General features: G+C 32.3%; 3 protein-coding genes across 7 annotated transcripts; 1 reads left to right on the top strand and 2 right to left on the bottom strand.

The window, feature by feature from the left end:
* The first annotated feature begins 34 nt into the window (after nt 1-34).
* LOC126847040 (protein bicaudal D) lies at nt 35-5,799 on the top strand. The gene is made up of 12 exons (XM_050587008.1): nt 35-232; nt 291-486; nt 638-778; nt 857-1,081; nt 1,200-1,337; nt 1,417-1,516; nt 2,211-2,557; nt 2,624-2,794; nt 2,858-3,044; nt 3,131-3,355; nt 3,426-3,689; nt 3,755-5,799. The coding sequence occupies exons 2-12, from the start codon at nt 292-294 to the stop codon at nt 4,027-4,029; spliced, it is 2,268 nt and encodes a 755-aa protein (XP_050442965.1). The 5' UTR covers nt 35-232; nt 291; the 3' UTR covers nt 4,030-5,799.
* A 6-nt stretch (nt 5,800-5,805) lies between these two features.
* LOC126847042 (Bardet-Biedl syndrome 4 protein homolog) lies at nt 5,806-13,576 on the bottom strand. Of its 5 annotated transcripts, XM_050587013.1 has the most exons (12): nt 13,482-13,546; nt 12,322-12,376; nt 12,091-12,242; nt 11,859-11,880; nt 11,768-11,792; nt 10,700-10,794; nt 10,084-10,246; nt 8,166-8,319; nt 7,096-7,218; nt 6,664-6,835; nt 6,385-6,581; nt 5,806-6,210 (listed from the first exon to the last, which is right to left on the bottom strand). In XM_050587013.1, the coding sequence occupies exons 2-12, from the start codon at nt 12,365-12,367 to the stop codon at nt 6,100-6,102; spliced, it is 1,260 nt and encodes a 419-aa protein (XP_050442970.1). In that variant the 5' UTR covers nt 12,368-12,376; nt 13,482-13,546; the 3' UTR covers nt 5,806-6,099. The 5 variants fall into 5 exon arrangements, with proteins under 5 accessions (XP_050442970.1, XP_050442967.1, XP_050442968.1 ...); XM_050587010.1 differs by having other exon boundaries at nt 11,768-11,880; XM_050587011.1 differs by lacking the exon at nt 12,322-12,376 and having other exon boundaries at nt 11,768-11,880; nt 13,482-13,576.
* LOC126847041 (ran-binding protein 9) lies at nt 12,914-19,665 on the bottom strand. The gene is made up of 11 exons (XM_050587009.1): nt 18,977-19,665; nt 16,265-16,429; nt 15,994-16,184; nt 15,721-15,905; nt 15,535-15,647; nt 15,214-15,472; nt 14,776-15,125; nt 14,537-14,697; nt 14,077-14,188; nt 13,697-13,868; nt 12,914-13,615 (listed from the first exon to the last, which is right to left on the bottom strand). The coding sequence occupies exons 1-10, from the start codon at nt 19,206-19,208 to the stop codon at nt 13,738-13,740; spliced, it is 1,899 nt and encodes a 632-aa protein (XP_050442966.1). The 5' UTR covers nt 19,209-19,665; the 3' UTR covers nt 12,914-13,615; nt 13,697-13,737.
* Between the last annotated feature and the right edge of the window lie 1,138 nt (nt 19,666-20,803).

Raw genomic sequence — 20,803 nt, 5'->3', positions numbered from 1 at the left:
TTACAAGTTTCACTGATAACAGTGATAAGGAATATGAAGTTAAAAAAAAAAAAATGTAAGATGTTGACATTGAAACGCTAAATTAAATTAATTATTATTTTAAAATGTGTTAAAAAAAATAGTAAATGTTCAATATTTTATTCATATTAGCTTAGGAATAACAAAACTTTTAGTTCAACATGGTCACGATACGTTTTTATGTATAGGCAAACAAAAAAGTTCAAGGACTGAAGTAAGTCATAGCGAGCAATAATCATAATACTTTCCTACTAACATTGTTAACTATTTAGAATGGCAACAATCGCTGAACTGCAACAAGAAATTAACCGCTTGACGCGGGATTTAGACCAAGCACACACAGAAAAAGTTCAGTCTGCCACATACGGTCTGAGTTTGCTCGAAGAGAAACAATCTTTAACAAAGCGATATGAAGAGCTAGAAAATTTATATGAAAATGCCAGACAGGAATTGGAAATTACTCAAGAAGTAAGTTGTTCAATTTAAATACTTCTATTCAATTACGATTGACAGCTATTTTGTTAAAACTTACATACGCTTTTCAAGAACTTTAAAAATATAATTGCATTAAGTAAGTTTTCAAATAGTAATTGTGTATGAATTCTAATGGAATATTTAGGCCTTAACCAAGTTTCAAACGTCTCACAAAGTAACAACTAAGTCTGGTATAGAACAAGAGGAATCGCTGTTATACGAAACTGCAGCTTTAGAGTCGTCGCTGAATACAACAATTATCGAGCTGGAAAATGATTCTAAATTGGTAATGAACAACAAAAGTGCTGACATCATTCAACTTTTTTTAAATTAATTTTTTACTACTCTTATGGAAATATTTTAGCTGAGGCAAGAACTAGATCGTGTGCGTGTGGAACGGGACAGAGCAATCCAAGATAATAACGATTTGATCAGGCAGAGCAACGAGTCAAATCATGAATGTAAGCAACTCCGCGCAGAGTTGCGTGAAGTCAAATCTCGCGAGACTCATTTACTATCAGATTACTCAGAGTTGGAAGAAGAAAATATCACTTTACAAAAACAAATTGCTCATTTAAAATCGTCACAAGTGAGTTTATATAAGATCTAAAAAAAAAAAGGTTTAAACGTAAAACAACTTTGCTCAGATGCATCACAATCTATTGGTATATTATAATTAAGTTTACTAACAACGATGGGCACTTTAGGTAGAATTCGAAGGAGCTAAACACGAGATTCGTAGACTTCAAGAAAACGTTGAATTGCTATATTTACAAGTGGACGAGTTAGCCAAGTTGAAGAAAATTGCAGAAAAGCAAATGGAAGAAGCTTTGCAATCGTTACAGGTAAAATTGTTTTTTATCTATGCGTTGTCGTTATTAGCTATTAATAGTTTAATTAAATATTTATTATATGTTTTTTTAGGGCGAACGTGAAGCTAAATATGCATTAAAAAAAGAATTAGATCAGCGCATCAATAACGAATCTGTTTATAATCTCAGCAATTTGGCTTTCAGCATAAGAGGTATTAACCATAAAAATATTATTTCTTTAACTGTGACTTAAAAGCAGTGGCGAAAAGTGTATTAAAATACTTTAGAAAATAGGATTCAACTTTCCAAAGCCAATTTGTTAATAACAATATATTTATAAATTTATTTATATAACAATATAAATGTTTAACTAATATTAAAAATAAAAGTTATTAAATTGAATTAAAAATAATGACATAGCATATAATACTGTGGTTGATATGAACATTATTAATAATTTAAAGAATTTTAGTCATGGCTTAAAAATTTCATGATATTTTTTAAGAAAAAGTAATTTTATAAAAAAAAAACTTATGGTTTGAATTAAAAAAAAAAAATATTTCTAAAAATATAATATGATACTTGGACTTTGTTTAATTTCTCAGCTATAAAAATACTGTTTAAAACCTGCTAAAATGAATTATTTTTATAGAATTTTTCAGGCAAATTAATTTTACAATTAAAAAATGTAATAAAAAGAACCCAATTTTTATCATTTTCAATCAATAGAAACAATATTAAACTCATCCAATTTAATTAAAAACTAAACAAATAGACAAAAATGTTGTTGACATAAATCATTATTGATTATAAATTTGATAAGCCACCTGCATCAGACTATAATGACTATAAAAACTAATCTGCTGCCAAGAAAACTTGAAAAATAACCCCTATTTAATTTGTCAGGAATGGGCGGTGATCAGAACATTGGCAGCGACGACGAAGAAGATTTACCTACTTTGCAAAAATTAGAAAACGACATAGGCTCGACAATGAATCTCCCCGAAAGCGGCAAACATGATTTGTTCAGTGAAATTCATCTAAACGAATTAAAGAAGTTGGAAAAACAGTTGGAACAAGTGGAAAACGAAAAGACCATGTTGACTCAAAACCTCAAAGAGTCTCAATTATCGTCTGACAAGTGTAAATCGGATTTGGAAAACTTAGCTGTTCGTATTTATAAATTGGGTGCACACATCAGAGCTTTAGAACACCTTGGAAATCAAACCAACCGTAAAGTGTTAGATAATAAAGTATGTCATGTTAGTTTTTTTTAATAATTTCTTTTTACTCATCTACAAAATTGTTGATATCGACAGTCTGAAGACGGCAAACCAAATCACAATTTAGAAGATTATCAACAATGGTTCGATTTGGCGTCTAAAGAAATCGAACAACTCCACGGAGAGATTGAAGTTCTAGAAAGCCAATTGAACACATCAGAGGAAACGTTATCACTTAAAGACGAACTAATAACATTGAAAAACAAGGTAATTTATTTTAGTAAATAGAGTGTAATGTTTTTTTAATTATTTTGTTCTTTTTTTTTTTAGTTGATAGACAAAGAACAAAAAACAATGGAATTAGAATCTAACGTTCGTTTGCTAGGTGAATTAGCCACCGACGCTAGCGCTTCCCTTGACAATGCTCAAAATGACCTTGTAGTCATAACTGATGAACTGGCTCAGCTTGTCCATCATGTATCCATATTTAATGGAAAGTCTATACCGACACCTTCTGGTATATATATAAATTACATTATACCAAAGTCTGATTTGTTTGATTGAAAAATATCGTAACTACATTATAAAATTAATATTCCGCAGTGATAATGAAAGCGACCAAAGACACAGAAGAAAACGATCCACGTCTTGATATTCTTCGAGCGCGTTTGAAGTCTGATGTATTTATCAAAGAATTAGAAAGTCTGACTGAAGCTACATTTGTGGCAAAGAGTTTAAGAAACGTTTTAGAACAAATAAAATTACTCAAAGAATCTGTGAATAGTACCATCGATAACGCCAAGTCGGTTAATCGCGAAAACAATGATGGTAAATCGTTTTTGGAAATAATAAAAATAATTACAGTTAGTATAAGTTTGTGTTCATTATTCTTTAATAGGCCAAAGAAATTTGATGATTGATAACAACGATGAGGTATCCGACCTTCGAGAACAAGTTATGAAATTGCAATCGCTGTTGGCCACAAAGCGAGAACAAATATCGTCGTTGAGAATGGTGTTGAAAACCAACAAAAACACTGCCGAAGTCGCATTGAACAATTTGAAATCGAAATACGACAATGAAAAAATGGTCGTAACGGAAACCATGACTAAATTACGCAATGAACTGCGCGTGCTCAAAGAAGACGCTGCAACATTTTCGAGTAATTTTTTTTATGAAAATTATTTAAATATTTTCTAAAACACATTAATAAAATATTTCCTCTAGGTTTGCGAGCCATGTTTGCAGCACGTTGTGAAGAACAAGTAACACACATGGACGATCTTCAGCGACAGTTGGCGGCTGCCGAGGAAGAGAAAAAAACTCTTAATCAGCTTTTGCGTCTGTCCGTCCAGCAAAAGTTGATGGTCACACAGCGGCTAGAAGAAATAGAAATGGATCGAGAAATGAAGAACGTCCGTAGATCGATGGGCACTCCCAATAATTCGACTCCGTCAAAAACTTCAAAAAGGTATAATCAGCCTCAGCGACGAGATTGGTGAACGTTCAGTTAAGTTTATACAAAAAAAAAAAAAAAAATGTAACATTCACCGGCATGATTTGTGATAGATCATCCTCCTCATGGCGAGATTAATTTTAAGGGATATAAACCGTCCTTGGTAACATTTTTGTTTAAGAAAGAATCCTTGACATTACATTATTGAGTCCCACGAACCGCGTTTTTCAATATCCGTCCTGTTTATGAAACTCCGGTTCCAAATTGTGCATTAAACTGCCGTCCTAACTTTTCTTTTAGTAAACTGTTTCATTTTTATTAATATTTACTACAATATTATTGTTTGAGTTATTATAAAAACGTTATCGTTTTACCGTGTTTTCTTATTTTTTTTTTCTTTGTCGGTTATACATTTTATTTTATTAACAATTTTCGTTAAATAAAAATTTGTACCCGACATTCATATCACTTGAGCTCTTGAAAATCTTGTACACGAGTAATACTGAAATTATCTGGTACCCGTGTATAATGTTACGGGTATAATCCTGTAAAAATCAAGAGCCCTACATAATTTACCTAATGTTGAAATAAGTAACGTATACCGTATTACGGGTAATTTAAAATATATTATTGTGAATTTAGAAAAGTCTTAGGGGCGCCAAATTACACTATTGTTCCTTGAAAGCTCAATAAAAATTTAACCAGGTGCCATACTCGTCTTCTGTCCATTAAAGAAACCAATTTTTAATTGATTGATTAATTTTAAATTGATATATAATAATATTGTGTTTTATATTCCATTAAATAGCATTTCCATTTTTTGGCAGCCAATTTCTTATGTGCAATATATTTAAACGTTTCGTATTTTATTTCGTTGACACATTAGTTATAAGCATGTTCAATGATCTTTATTATTATTGTTTTTAAAATTCTATTAATTAACACATTTTTATTTGTTTCGTTTGTCATTATTAATTTTTAATGTTATTCATTTGTATTCGTACTATAAAACAAATCTGGACATATTATCTCGATATGATATTATGTATTCCATAATAGCGGTGGTATTTTAATGAATATGTCCATACTGTTCTTACCCCCACGAAGACCATATAATATCAATTAGGGTTTGTTAAAACTGTGGTGTGTAGATGTTAAGATCTAAGTTTTAACGGTTCAGGGACAATCTACTCATGTAATTATTGAACAGTTTATATCAACTTATTATTATTATTATTATTATTGTATTATTCATTGGTGTTTTGTTTATAACTTTTTAATATATCATTATAAATATAATATATATATATATATAACAAAAAAACAAATTCCGTAAAAATTAATGACATCTTACATTGTGTAAATAATTTAATAAGAGTCGTGGACCTTAATTTAAATTTATTTTATACTATTTTTTCACATAAAAATACAAACATTATTATTAATACTGTCCTCTGATCAATTGTAAAAAAAAAAAAAAAATGTCCAAACAATAAAAATATGTATTATTGTCATATTACTAAGGTATTGGTGATCATTATTATTATTATATAAATACCTTTTAATTCTTTCATCCCTATATTGTATTACCTAATATTATCTTATTATTATTTTTTATTGTTAGTTACTTATAAATATTAATGTGATACCCAGACCCAGTGTTTTATAACATGCTGTTTGTAAAGATTGGATATCTATGGCCACTAATATTCCTAAACATAATAATAAGTCATTTATAATGTTTATTATTGTTCGCAATGGAATATCAATTAATATTGTGTATTAAATATATTATTATCGAAACTGATGTACTTAAGCCATTTGTGTTTTTTATTATATATATATATTATTTTTCTAATAATTTCTCATGTAAAGAATGTCGACTTATCAGCTGTTGAGATGGAATTTAAAACTTATTAACGTAATATGTTAAAAGCTAGTACTCGATACAAGTGGAACGTAGGCGACAGCAATAACTTACGGACAAACAAATCATGAACGTGACGTGACTCGATGACTTAGTTATTAATAAAATTAAATTGTTCTGATCAATGTACTCGTGTATTGATATAAAACAAACGTTACGTTTTACTGGATTCTATATATTATACTGATTTTACGTATATTTATTTTCGTGGTCTTGCCGTTGTTCTGATTCTTCGGCGTCGCATTCATCGAAATTGTGTGTGTTCAAAAAATCAGATATTTTCTTTCCTATTTCGACCATCTAAAACACAAATCTGGCGTTAACAGAAGATACACTTTGGCTTTCACGTTTTTAATATCATTCCTTATGTGCATAGTTTTTTGTTTACCCACACCACAAGCAAACGATATAATACTTTTTTAATACATTTTTCAATGTTTAACTCTGAAGCGATACAAGAGTCCGAGTGCTTACGTCTTTGTCGATAGTGTTGCAAGTGAGACACGCTTTTTGGAACTCGTGGAAATGTACTTTGGCTTGTTCATATCTCTCTTGTTTTATAGCCAAAACAGTCAAGTTGATCAACGCCTCGGGATTGTCTGGATTCAACTCGATAGATCTGCGGTAAGCTCTGTCGGCGTTCGCGGTGTCGTTCATGTTGTTTAAGGCCACTAACATATTAATGTGATTCGAGTTTCAACGACAAATAAAAACTGCACAATTTCCATGTCCTAATGCAAAATGTACACTCACGTCCGATCAACACGAACGTGCTGGCGTTGGTGGCGTTTAGTTTGGCCGAATTGGTCAGGAAAATAAACGCAGACACGTATTGCCTTGTGTGGATGTGGACCAAGCCCAAATTGTATAAGGCCATCCAATTGAACGGGTGCAAATACACGGACCGCTTAAGACAACTAATGGCCTGCGTTGAAACAAAGTAATGGTTACACTTTTACATAATAGATATATACATATCACTTATATGTTTTTTCCCCTTAAACATCATATTATAGTCACTTATGGGCAAGGCTTGACACTTGAAGCATTTGCTTATTATTATTTTATTTTTTTTTTTTGGCTTACTTCAACGTGTTAAAATGCTTATAACGAAGTTTTTATTACTTATTTCGTACGTGTTTTTAGCCACACTTATTGACTTATGACACCGACAGTCTCTCTTACCGCCACGTATTTCTGTTTGCCAAAAAAACACATGCCAATGTTGTTCCAAATTTCTGAACTTTCCGACAAATCAGTTACGGCCTTTGTGTACTTGGACAGCGCTTCGTCGTATCCACAGTGTCTCTGTGTAATAACGGTACAAGGTGTAAAATTAAATTTGTGTAATTTTTTTTTAGCAAAGTTAGAGACATTTTTTAAACATTGTATGGACGCAAGCCCGTGTGCGAAATATTTTTTTTATATGTAGATTAAAAAAAACAAAATTATTTTTAAAATTTTTCGAAATATTTTTTATTTTTCTTGGTTTTAGAAAATTCAAGTAGGTATGGTAATTGAAATTTAAAAAAATGTACAGCTTTAAGAACTTGTTGAGAAAATAAAACAAAATGCTACGCACTAATAGCGAGAAGATAGATATTTGTACTACCTTAAATATAAGATAAATATAATACAGGTAACAGGTAGATTGGATTTCATACCCATGCTGGCAATGGGTATAACCGTTTAATTTTCAATTTTCTCTCAAACTATAAGAGAGGATAGAGTAGTTGATTTTAAGATTATTAAGAGATTGTCAAGAAGATACAAAATATGAATTAAAAATAAATTATTTAAGTTATTTACAGTTAAAAAAAATTGTCAATCCTAGCTACATTTCTCTTTAGCCACGGAGATCTCTGAAACCGGTGAACGGATTTTCTTATTTGGGGTCTTATTATAATCACTTTGGCACGTAGAAGAGCTTCAGAACATTATCTGGTATAGTTCATTCGCTACAGAGCTTTAAAGTTGTATACCATAAGAGCACATGTTCCCCTTTCAATTTAAATACTTTTCCAATTAATTGCTTAATAATAAAATATTGTTCCCAGCTGTAGAACTGTTATAGGCTATAGCTAATGCATTAATTGGTCTATTTTCATGGCTGGGACTATAACATAATACCAACACATACATTGCCTAAATTGTGATTATTATTGAAACTAATTTAATACACTTTAGATTCGCATCGTAGCCGGTTTCCCCTTTAATTTGGTAAATAATTAGGTACCTACCTAAGTAGAACTTACCTGCATTTCGGCTGCTAACGTCAAAAGAGCTTTGGGATTTTCTGGGTGTTGGCATAAGGAATTGCCAAGTACGTTGAAAGCTTGATCGTACTCTCGCAACTTCATGTACAACAATCCTAAGTCTACTGACAGAGTCGTGTTGAACGGAAATATTCTTTAAATACAAAAAATATAAATATATATACATATAAAAATGTACATAAAATATATATAGAATTTTAATAAAATATAAACATACACTTCACATTAATTATATTGGGCAAACTAGTTTATAAATTAAATTACATGTTACATTAGGGTGGTTCAAAGAAACCTTAACTTATTATTTCTTGTTCTTCTCTTGATGATATATTATTTGGATAAAAAGATAATTTTTGATATTTTTTTTTTAGATTTTTAAACTCATTTCTAGACGTGGTTCGGGTCGATTTTACATCAAAAGTAAAGTGTGTTTTATTGTGCAATAAAAAATGCTTAAAAAAAATCTTTTATATGAAAATTATCAGCATAAAAAAAAAAATCAATGTTGATACTCACTTGATAAAAATAATACGAAATCGCTAATGCTATGGACCGCAATTATTGAACATTTAGTTACAACAACTAATTACTTTACACTATTAATGGGTAAAAGTTGATGGGTCAATATAATTTAAAAGGAAGACTTAAAAAGTGATAGTAAATTCCAATGCAGAGACCTTAAAACATATGAATCCATTTTCTACTTACAATTTTTTTACAAAAAATCACCCCTCAAACCCGTTTAAATGAGAGGCAGATTTTAAATTTGGTACCAAATTTGAGTTTAACAGCTTCAACTACCCAATAAACTTAGAAATTAACTTATTTTGAAGTCTCTCGAACCAAGATTTGGAAGTTATTAATTCTGATCACTTTTCCTTTGACGACTGGCTTATACTATGACTAAATATTTACCACAAAAAAAAAAATTGTACCATACAAAAAAACAGTGTTAAGAAAAAATATTCAAATAATTGTCTATCAAAACAAAGTGATGAACAAAAAAATTGTCATTTACTATTTTAATAAATAATAATAATAATTTAATACTATTTAACTGAAATTATTTGTTATTTATTATTCGTCGACGCGATTTCTCTTTTATTTAGAAATATTTGATTTATTATCCGTTTGAATGTCTAAATAATAATTGATACAACTTGTAAATTATCTAAGGAAAAAGTGCTAAAACAAACGAATACTATAAAATATTTTCGTTTGTTAATAAATAAAAACACCATTTAATATTATGTATGAAACTTATTTTAAACAACTTTTTGGCCAACTCTGCGTGAAAAGGAAAACAAATCCTTTTTTCTCAACTATGCAGGATGATCATTCTATCATGAACCACTCAATATCTAATAGGGTTTAATAAGAAATAAAAATGATTCTTTCATATTGTATTTATACAATGCGATCTTAATTTTTCACAACTTTTATTTGTTTTTAACCTCCTCCCAACTTGGTTTTTTTGATAGCCACGTTTGAAACTTAAACGAAAACGCATTTACATATTTCATTAGTTACTTTATAAATTGTACTGTAATACTGTTATACTGTAATGTACTAAAAATGCTGACTGGTTGATAACCAGTTTTGAACAACTATTTTTAAAGTTATAATAATTATAAGAGTTTAAAAGTTAGTTTATGTTACCATATTTAAGTTTCAAAAGTTGATACATACAAATTTATGGAAAATTTAGATCACATTATACAAAAACAATTCAGCTATTAATTAAACCCGATGAGATATCGAGTGGTTCTTGATTAAATAATGATCACCGCTTGTATTTTATTGTAAATGGAAATCGCTCGCCACTCGAGATGACAATATTCGTTTGTAGATTTTTAATTTTAAATAATATTTCAAAAAATCCAATCCGATCACTAACTTTGTCGCAGACACGAGTGTGTCGATGGCGTTGTGGATGTTGTTCTCCATGGCAAATATCGTGGCCAACCGTTGGTAAGCCTGTTGATTGCGGCTGAGCTGGATTGTGCGTTGGAAATACTCTTTGGATCTGTCCCATTCGCCCAAGTTCGAATAACATATGCCTAAAACGTGTAAGATACTTACGTCTTAATCCCTATATAAAAAGTAGTGTAGTATTTTTAGGTATGTAATCTAAAAAGCTAATGATAAAACCAACTTTCGGTTGAAATTGAAGGAGTCAGCGGATAAAGTTGAGTGATATTTATGAAATTGTTCAAGAACGCTACTTTTGTAACTAAATAATAAAAAAAAAATCTATGAAACTTTTTTGATATTCAATATTTTCTATGAAATAACTTAGCAAAGTAAATAAAACGAAAAATATCGGTCTAGGTATCTCTATAATACTATACTGTAACTACTAACTGGTAACACTATAACACTTTTATTCATGCAATAAAATGCATTTTCCAAAAAGAAGTCAGTAAACACCTTTAATATCCACTCATCCCTTCAATTATATATTATGTTTAATTTTAAGCAATTATAAGTATATATTATCCGCAAATGCCTACCAAGATTGTAATAAACTTTAGTATCGGGCTCCTTGCACATTTTATCAGCTTTCAAATACATTTTCTGCGCTTCGCTATTCTTTCCCAACAGTAAACTGCGAAAGCCAAATAATTCAGTTAAATTCAAACACTTTTAAAAAAATGAATAGTGGGTTTCTTTAAGAAGTTTGATTGCAGATTTTTTAGAAAATCTGATTATATGTTTTAGACTCTAGATTTACCTTCAGTCTAATTTTCACACATATTTAGCCCTATGACTACACTTAAAAAAAAAAAGTTTCCACCCCTTCTGGGGTAAAGGGTTTTTTGAAATTTTTACGGTTTGTCAACGTATCAAGACTATAATGCAGTCAATTTAGATACTTGTACACTTTTAAAATTTTATTTTTATAAATATTGTTGAAATTGAAAAACGACCGCAGTTATGTAATTTGTTCAACAAAAATGGTTATGAAAACTTAAATTTATAAATAATCGCACTACAAACATACTAAATTTTGAAAACCCATGTTTTTATATAGTTCTTTAAAAAGAAAAAACTATGTGAATTTTAACTCTTTTTATTCTCAAAGAGAAAGAAAACAAGTTTTTTTGTCATAAATATTAGCTACAAGTGACGGGAAAGTTATGAATAGTTAGAAAGAAATGAATTGATTTTCGACCTTTGTGAATTATCATTTATCAATTGGTTTCGAATACTTACCAAAAACTTAACCACATTTAAAATTTAACTACTAAAATTTTAAAAAACTACACATACGATGAATTATTATTACTAATGAATATCATAATTTTTCTTACTTCAGAACTTTGATAGTGTTCCGTTTTGGCCTTTTAACCTTAATTAATTCATTAATAAAAAAAACCGGAAACATAATTTAATAACCGAACTTCATTAAAAAAGTGAGAATTTTATACAATGTAAAAATATATTTCCTATCTTTTGCCTCTTGACGAATTGTAGTCCTTTACTTAAGTTGCCCTTAACGTAAAATCATGGCAAATAGTTTTCTTGTACATAAAATAGGGTTTTTATTAAAAAAAAAAAAAATAATAATAATAACGTACCACGAACGAGCCATTTGCTTCACTCCTTCGACGCACAACGGGTCCAGGTTATTATACCTTTCGAAACACCAATAAGAATTTTTGATCTTACCTTCTTCCCTGTAAATCAATCCCTGGAACACGTTTGTCGTAATGAGTACTCGGTTAAGGCTAACGGTCGTCCATACGTAATGGGAGATCGGCATTTAAAAACGTTTAAGCGAGTCTTTGCAAATAACCAACCAGAAACTGTCCGTTTAAGATAGCTCAATCCCAATTTCTCAACTGTGCGCATCGTAAACGATAAAGACGTTATAAGCGTTTATACAACATTTTGTAGTTACCAATATGTAAAAAGCAAATTCATTGTTGTCTTTGGAATCGCGTAGTTCTTGTTCGATCAACAGCTTGCATAATTCCAAGTCTCGTTGTACGTATCTGTTGTAAATAACCCAATCGGATTGTCCTTGTACATTGAAAACTTGCATTACCGTGTCTACACAAACGAATTCAACTAAACTTTTGCCGTCAAAAAATATGCCTAAGCATAATATATTTTGCTCGACACACATTACCTGCATTACTATTATTGGACAGTCCATTAGCTATGTTACTGGACATATTAGCGGACTGCTTATTCATCAAATAGTAATAATAATAATAATAATAATAAAACAATTTTTTTTTTAAAATAATATAATAATCAACTATTTACGTTTTTTATAATTATATAATAACACGCACAAACACAGCAGTATTCTCTTTGTAAAGCATATTATATTATGTTTGGTTATTTATAATATGTGTTGCTAGGCAACAAATATTATAAAACATATATATATATACATGTGTATATATTTCATTTCATACAAAATAAATCAACAATCAATTTTCAAAAAAAAAATCTATATTTTTACGACTTAATTATAAATATATATATTTATACGTTATATTAAATCGTATTTATACATATACATATATATATATTATAATTATTCGTTAGTACAATCATAATATTGAAAACTAACAGCTATAAAAAAAAAATATATTATGGTACAATGTTTTAATGTTAGCGTTGGTGATTTTTGAAGTAATAACTATATTTTTCTATTTAAATAAAAAAATTAAACATTATTTAGTTTTATTACAAAAAAAAAAAAAATAATAATAAAATAAAAGAACTTAATTTGTCAAATAACACGGAGGAGTATTATTAAAGGATCACAATATAAAGAGCAACAAAATATGATTACATTAAAATAATATGTCGCATAAATTATGTGAAGAGATCATAATAATTAACGCAAATAATATTTATGCACAGAAATATAAAAAAAAATTTGCATGTGGCAATAAGGTGTAAGTGTTGGCATTAATAACACATGACCTTCAACACATGTTATTTATTTTTAATGAAAAAAAATGAGTCCTGAGGGAAAAAAAAATTCAAACAAAGAAATTAAAGACTATTTTCAAAGTACACAGAATTTGAAGTTTTTTTTTTAATGTATTATTTATCTTCGAAATAACATTAATATAGATATATTATATATATATATAAAAAACTATATAGTTACTATCGAATATTAAAAAGTGAATTTTAAATGTTTTTTTTTTCTTTAAGCAAAGATCGACGTTATTAGTCAAAAATGAATGCTAATTCACACTGCGTTAGGCTGTATAGATATAAATGTATATTTTTTAAAATTTCTATATGGAATAAAATACTACTTACACTCTTATACAGAAAAAAGTAATCGTCATATTATTATTATTTTTGTACAGAAATCTTTTGTCGGTGATATGGCTGCTTAAAGTACTTTTGCCATAGTTATTGTGTTTGAGATTGGCGGCCAATTATGTTCGATCCTATATGGGGGGGAAAAAAACAAATTGCATACAATTACATTTTCGTCTACAACCTTGTCAACTATTATAAATTTACGTCACCTGCAAAATGGTGGCAGTGAAACACGCACAATATACGAAGGTCATTTGAGCAGTTCATCGATGTTGGTGAAGGCGCACGCTCCCATGCTGGACGCCGCCATCAGTTTGACTAGCTCGTACGCGTGGCCAACAGTCATTTCCAGAGGCGGGCGTCGTGGTAGATTGCTCGACTCTGAAAAACCGTGTCGTTTAGGTTTAGATACCCGTTTTATGCTTGCATATTTTAATTATCATCAGCTCGACATGATTATGTGATTACAAGCATAATAGTAAAACCAGTGTTGGTAAAGAACGCATTCAAATTTGATTATTTATAATAAAAATTAACGTTGGTAAATTTGTACTGCACGAAACTAGTATTACTATTCAAATTTGTTTACCTAAAATTGCGGAATTCAGAGCAGCACAAACACTATCTCTCTGCGAAGGTTCTAGTTGCCAACCGACAGGACTATTCCAAGGGTTTGAGTACGCTAATAGACTAAACGCATCCTAAAATAAAATAAAAACCGAAACCAAATATTTGAGTGCATTATATAATAAGCGACATATAATTAAAAACATTATTATACTGTGGTAAACATTCCGTTATATATATATATATGTATTATCGATTGACTATACTCTATTCAGAATAAGAACAGACTTCGGCGGCCGACTTGTGCGCATGGGCGTGGCGGCTTCACTACGAGCAACGGACCTCGAACACTGCAGCCGGTGAGGCTACAGACGAAATGTAAAATGGGCGGTGCCTGATCGCCGTCCGATGAAAACTGGTCGGCCGCCGAAGCCTGTTCTTATTCTGAATAGAGTATAGATGAATAAATTACACGCCCTTACTTGTAACATTTTTTTATTAGTTTCGTTACGTCCTAATTCTTGTCTTAGCTGCATGCTAAGTAGGAATAGTTCTCGGCCAAACTCTAGCATTTTTTCAACGCCAGGTTTACTACCGCCGCAAACTTTTTTCGTCGATTGGTGATATTCTGGTTGATCTATTTCTATATGAAAAAAAAAAATAATAAAATTGTTTTAAGTACTATTTCGGTATAACGGCAATTAACAAAATAAAAACTTACCCATAGATTCTTCGTTTCCGTTATTACTACTAACTCTCGAGTTTCCGTTACTAACGATAACTTCTTCGCAAGAGTGTCCGTTGTGGTAACCATTCGAACCATAATCCCCGTCGGTATAAGGAGTTTTGTGATGTCCATTGACACTTTCCGGTGACATTGTGTAATCAGTCATTTGGCCGTCTTCATTACAATCCATTTTTTCAATCGGATAATCTATTAATTTAGGCGTGCCGTTTTTTATCGTTTTCACTGTGGTCACGTCGGACGAACCGTTTAACATCAAGTTCACAGAGTTCATCTCGTTCACGTCGGTTATTACGGTGTTTGAAAGTTTTTGACATTTTATACTCCTGTTGGAATAGTATTTTAATATAAACAACAAATGTCAAGTGCGAATACGAAAAGGTCACCGACGACATATTAAGAATAATTACACACCCATTGGTTTGTACTGACGTTGGGCTACGATTCGATTGTAATGTACGCTTGGGTGACGGCCGATTAGTTTGAATATCGATATTTTCATGAGCGCCACGAGGTGCTATTTCGGAGTCGGTACCATTGACCATTTCAACAAACTGACGGCATTTGAGCTTAAACAAAAGATTACGGTTGGACTCGAGTAATCCCGGGTAAAGCTTGTTGGTCATTTCTATCGCTTCTCCCATTCGACCGGTCGACACCAATTTCAGTATTTCTGGAACAAAAAATACCGTTATAAGGATATAAAATGTGCTTATCATTTTTACAAACATTTACTTTGTCGATTTTTTATAGAAGTGATTTCTTCTTCGAAGGACTGATCGGTTTGTGAGATAAACGCTTCTGCGGTGGCACAGAATCCTTGGTGTACTAAATAAGTCGAAACCATTCTAAAAACAACATATTGAATAAGTATTAATATTTATTGTCATATTATATAGTGCAAATTATTTTTGTTTATACTTGTGAAAATTGGTCTGGCACTGTGAATATGGATAAGAGAACGGATAGTTCTGAATAGTCAATTGTGTTTGGTCTCTGAGCTCTTTCATCATCTCTTCAATTTTGAACACAAATGGCCACTGTCCGAAGTTGGCATCGACCACTTCGCCAGGCGTTTGTAGTCCAACGGTAGGAAATAAATTTGGCTAATTTTGTGAAAAAATTAACTAATTAAAAAACATGTTTACAAACTGCGGTTTTAAAATATTCTCTAATGATGCAAAATATACTTACAGGAAGGTCGGTAAAAGCTGTTCCTAAATGTGTACCGTTTTTGGTGTAAAAACATTTGTTGTGAACAAGATCTACACCACAGCCGATGACGTCGCCTGTTGTAAACGTAGGTCCATACGGTTGGCCGGTACCGCTTGAGCAAAACGAGTGTCCATCATCGCCGTGGTAACCATACGAATGTTTGTCCCAACCTGATTAGTTAAAATACATAACATCATATTTTAGTTAACACCCGGCGATGATCGGTAATTTTGGCTGCACTTATACTTACCAGGTAAACGGTTCATGTTGACGCCTTGAGCAGAAAGTCCGACTCCCATATAACCGTCACGTCCTTTTGAAACAATTTTCACTTCAAAATAATACAGTCCACACGATGCTGGAATGGGGTGCGTTGCTCGTACACTCGCTGCGTCTTTATGAGTTTTACCATGACCTATATTAAAAAAATGTGTTAAATTATTTTATTGGTATTAATGAATTTATATTCTTACGAACACCTGTAGTTTCATTATAATAATGGTATTTTTGTACTTAGATTTTGCGCTGTTATCATTTGATACGGAATAAAGGAGGGGGAATCAAGAAAACAATATTGAGGTCAATTAAAACACACAGTTCTGTTTGTTGAATCCGATTAAAATAAATTCAATTACAGATAGGTAGTAAAACGTTAAGAATAACTTTGGTTAGATTCCAATTTCTCTGTAAAATTACTCGTATACTAAACAAATCATATCATCTTTTGAGAATTTTTTTTGTGTTTTTAGAGCATTTCATACATTTTTCTAACTTGTAAAGGAATTAAGTTACAAAAGAAAAAAAATGAATATTCACTGTAGATAAAATAAAAAAAAAGTTGTTCAGACTGGCTTAGTTAGTTTGTTTTCAAAATAATATTATGAAAAATAATGTATTTTTTTTTAACTTTAAACATTACTTAAGTAATTATTATTTTTAAATCATTTATAATTAATTTTACTACATAAAAATATTTTTAAGTAATTTTGATTTATTTTTTAAAGAAATTTTAACATTTTTTTGAGTCTAGTTATAATTTTTGTTCAGTGCTGGATTAATGAAATGGAATTGTATAATAAATACATTTTTAAATGCGAATAAAGTTATTTGTGACTTGATAGGTAATCTGTTTATTTATTATGTACAGAAAAATTATTTTAGTGAATATCAAATTTTCCTAGTTATTTTCGTGACCTTACAATGAAAATTTTGTAAACAGAATTATAGAATATATTTTTTTTTTATGAAATGTTTTTCTTTTTCCTGAAAAATTTTGCTTAACAGGATTTTAACCACTGAAAGAGGAAATATATTATTTTAACTTAATTATAGTTGTAATAATTTGAAAGGGTGAATAACTGGTTAATTATGTTTGCTCTATTACAAATAACCAGTATATCAATAACCACTTTAGATTATTTAGCTTTTTGCATTCAAATTTTAGGCTGAGGAAAGCAGTCATTATTTCCATTACATCGTTCTGATTATAATAGGTAAACCAAATGTGTATGTCGCACTTTTGTTTTTTTAAGGTTACCCCTTAAAACAATATTTTTAGCTATTGAACGCATAAAACTTTATTTAAATCAGTCTAGTTACAAAAAAAAGTTAACAATATGTAAATGTAGGATTAAAAAAAAATATAAACGTTTAAATAAAAATGTGTTGTTGTTTTTTTTGTCTCCTGTCTCTAGTTGGGTGATTTTCGATTTTTGCCGTTTCTCACCAACACGGAAATTAATCGTCTCGAGATCAGAAAAAATGCCAAAAACGTTTCGAGAAAATCGATCAAGACGGCGATCAACAAAACAAAAGACTTTCTCCACACGAATATTATTATTATGCCTTCGCCAGTGGTGTATTTAAATCAGTAAATAAATAAAAGCTATCGATAACGACAATGATAATGATCTCGAGGGGAAATCCCAACGAAAATAGACGAATGAATAATATTATATTATTATATTCCTATTGTTCGACGACGTTAATTTAATTATCGTTTTGGAAACAAAAACAATAAATTTTACAAATAATTACATAAAACACACAAAAATAACAAGGAAAACATTAAGTACTGCGAATTGCAGCGACAACGTGGGCAGACGCAGACACGTCAAAATAAAAAAAAAATCCGCTATAATATGTAATTTTATTTTATTTTTTCTATTTTGTCTCTTGCGTTGTACGCAGTTGCGGACATCGACGCAGTCGGGACGGCTCGAAACGACGCCAATACCTACCTAATAAAACAAAAATATCTCGTCTCGTCTATTCCTACCGCGAACGGCGGCCATCGAAAACTAGGTAGGCAGGTAGTTGTGAAAATAATAGGCCCGATGAAAGGCAAAAAAATAAAAATAAAATACATATCTACACAATATGTACCTACACGGTCGTAAAGCGTACGAGAAGAAAATCGCGTGTCTTAACCCCTCCCCGTTTTTTGTTTTTGTTTTTGAACAGATTGGGATAACAATTTATCATAATATTATTTTGTATCATTCGACACGATAGGCAATATTATTATTATCTAAGATGTGGATAATATTTATGTTTTTCAGTCTTAACCTCGAGTAAGGCCAAAAAAAAAAAAAAAAACCCGTCAACGACGACAATGATAATTGTTATTATCATCATCGCACGGGACGGGAAGAGAATCTCGAAAATATTATTTTCGGACGTCGGAGTAAATGCGCGAAAAACAAAACAATGATCAGCTGATTCTTTGTTACCACACGCATACACACGCACACACACACACGTACATATGAACTGTTACTCTGCCTCGCAATAGACCCGATACGCGCGCGCGCACGTACTAAAACAGGCACACACACACACACACAAACGGACACGGTGAACGTCCCAGCTATTATATATATTATAGGCTTTTGCGCATCGAAACCGCGAGATAAAGGAACCCAAAGGCTAACAACAACGGCCGACCCCCTCGTGTACTCGCCTTTGTAATGGACACGTATGTTGTTCTGAGACAGGCCGAGATTTGTGAACTTGTCTTTGGAATTCCAGCTCCTCGGCAACGGCGTGTCGTCCTCGTCCACCATCGGGTACAGGCTCTTGAGCCTGTCCTCTCCTTGTTTCCCGAAATGACTGCTGGCTGTCCGCGCGCCGCCGTCCGGGCTCACGACCACCGTGTTGCTGCTGCCGCCGCTGTTCGGCGGGCTGGTCGCCATTTCCGCACGCCGACGGGCCACCGCCGCGGACCACGACGAGTGCCCGTTACTGCTGTGCAGCTGTAGCGCGCCGCCTGTTATCCTGTCGAGTCTCCCTTTTTTTTTATTTTTCCACTCGTTTTTTTTTTTTTTTTTTTTTATGGTCGCCTTCGCTATTATTATTATTACTACTACTATATTATTCTAATCACGAGTACTACGAGCAGATAATTCTTCGCCGACGGGTAGGTGTTACAGCGTCGCACGGCTACCGTCACAATAATTGTGAGTTACCACCACTACCGATACCACTGACAACAATACTTATCATGACGACGGACCGTACAGCGCAAAACGACGTTACAAACGCGCGCGCGCGCGCACACACAAACACACACACGGACAGACACACGAGCGAACCAACGCAAACAAACGAGACGAGCGGCCGACACTGAAACACTGGCGAGTGGCGACCGAGACCCGTCGAGCCCCGAGAGTGCTGCTGACGGCCAGGCCGGGGCCCAGCGCGGGCGGGGGGTGACGATTATGTTTTTTGCGTTTCCAGGTGGTGCCGGCCCGGCCGTACAGATGGCGACACACGCCCGCTCAGCTGATGTGTGGCCTGCGAGAGGCGCGTGCTGCCGTCCGTCCGCCTAGGCTTGCCTTGGATCACACGGCCGCCTCGCCCCCCCCCCACCCCCACACCTTCACCGAGCGGCGGATGGCCGACCTACATAAGCGCGAGCGTGGAGGTACAAGCCACAAGGGCTTCGCAGATGTTTAAACGGTTTGACCTCGATAACGTCAACCGTTGTTTGCCGTGCGCTACGAATTCGTATCGCTACTACGCGTGTAATACCGAGTCCGAAAAAACCCAATGATAACGGCACAGTGGGGACGCAGAGGTCACGGCACTTTGGGAATCATAAATAATAATTGTACACCTAACTAATAAAAGTGGAAATCACTTTCAAAATATAAACGCTTCGACGCGAAACCGTGTAGCCGACGGCAGTGAAAACTGTACACACATTTTAAGGGGTTAGGTATAGGCAATTTTTTTTTATAACAAATTAAAACTACGATTTAATTATAATAATATTTATGTCATGTATATTTCACCGGTATAGTAATGATGATTGTATAATAATAATTTTTTGACATGGACATGTCTTATGGCCAGGGGTCATTCTGAAATCCAGTCCGTTGTCCGTCACGTTTTGAGCGACGGTATCACAGTGGGAGGATGGGGGGATTATGGAGGAGTATGGAGGAAAAACATTTGGCCACAACATAAAATTAAGACAATAGTATACTGTACTATCATATTTTAACGTTGCTATCGTTTATCTTTTTCTTTATTTCGCTTTTTTTAGGTGAAGGGTTTCGTAGGGTTTAAGGTCTGAAAATTAGACCAAAGGTAGATTTAACAGACACGCTTTTTCGGTACAATTTACCCAAAAATAACGATAGAAAATAGAAAACCTGATAATAAAATTAAAGAATAAAAAATATAAAGCATTTTTCAGCCGAGCCTGCAACCACGAAAGAGCATTTTCATGTCTCGTTGAAGTACCGAATAAATTTAGAGTAGTGGTGGAATTATAGATAATGAT

Source organism: Adelges cooleyi, unplaced genomic scaffold (assembly GCF_023614345.1).
Source record: "Adelges cooleyi isolate 19-005CV unplaced genomic scaffold, UGA_ACOO_1.1 ACOO_flye_CR_arks_rails_tigmint_CR_PRNA_9, whole genome shotgun sequence".
Classification (NCBI taxonomy): Eukaryota; Metazoa; Arthropoda; class Insecta; order Hemiptera; family Adelgidae; genus Adelges; species Adelges cooleyi.
Note: the sequence above shows the minus strand (reverse complement) of the source record. Positions and strands in the feature narration are given on the sequence as shown.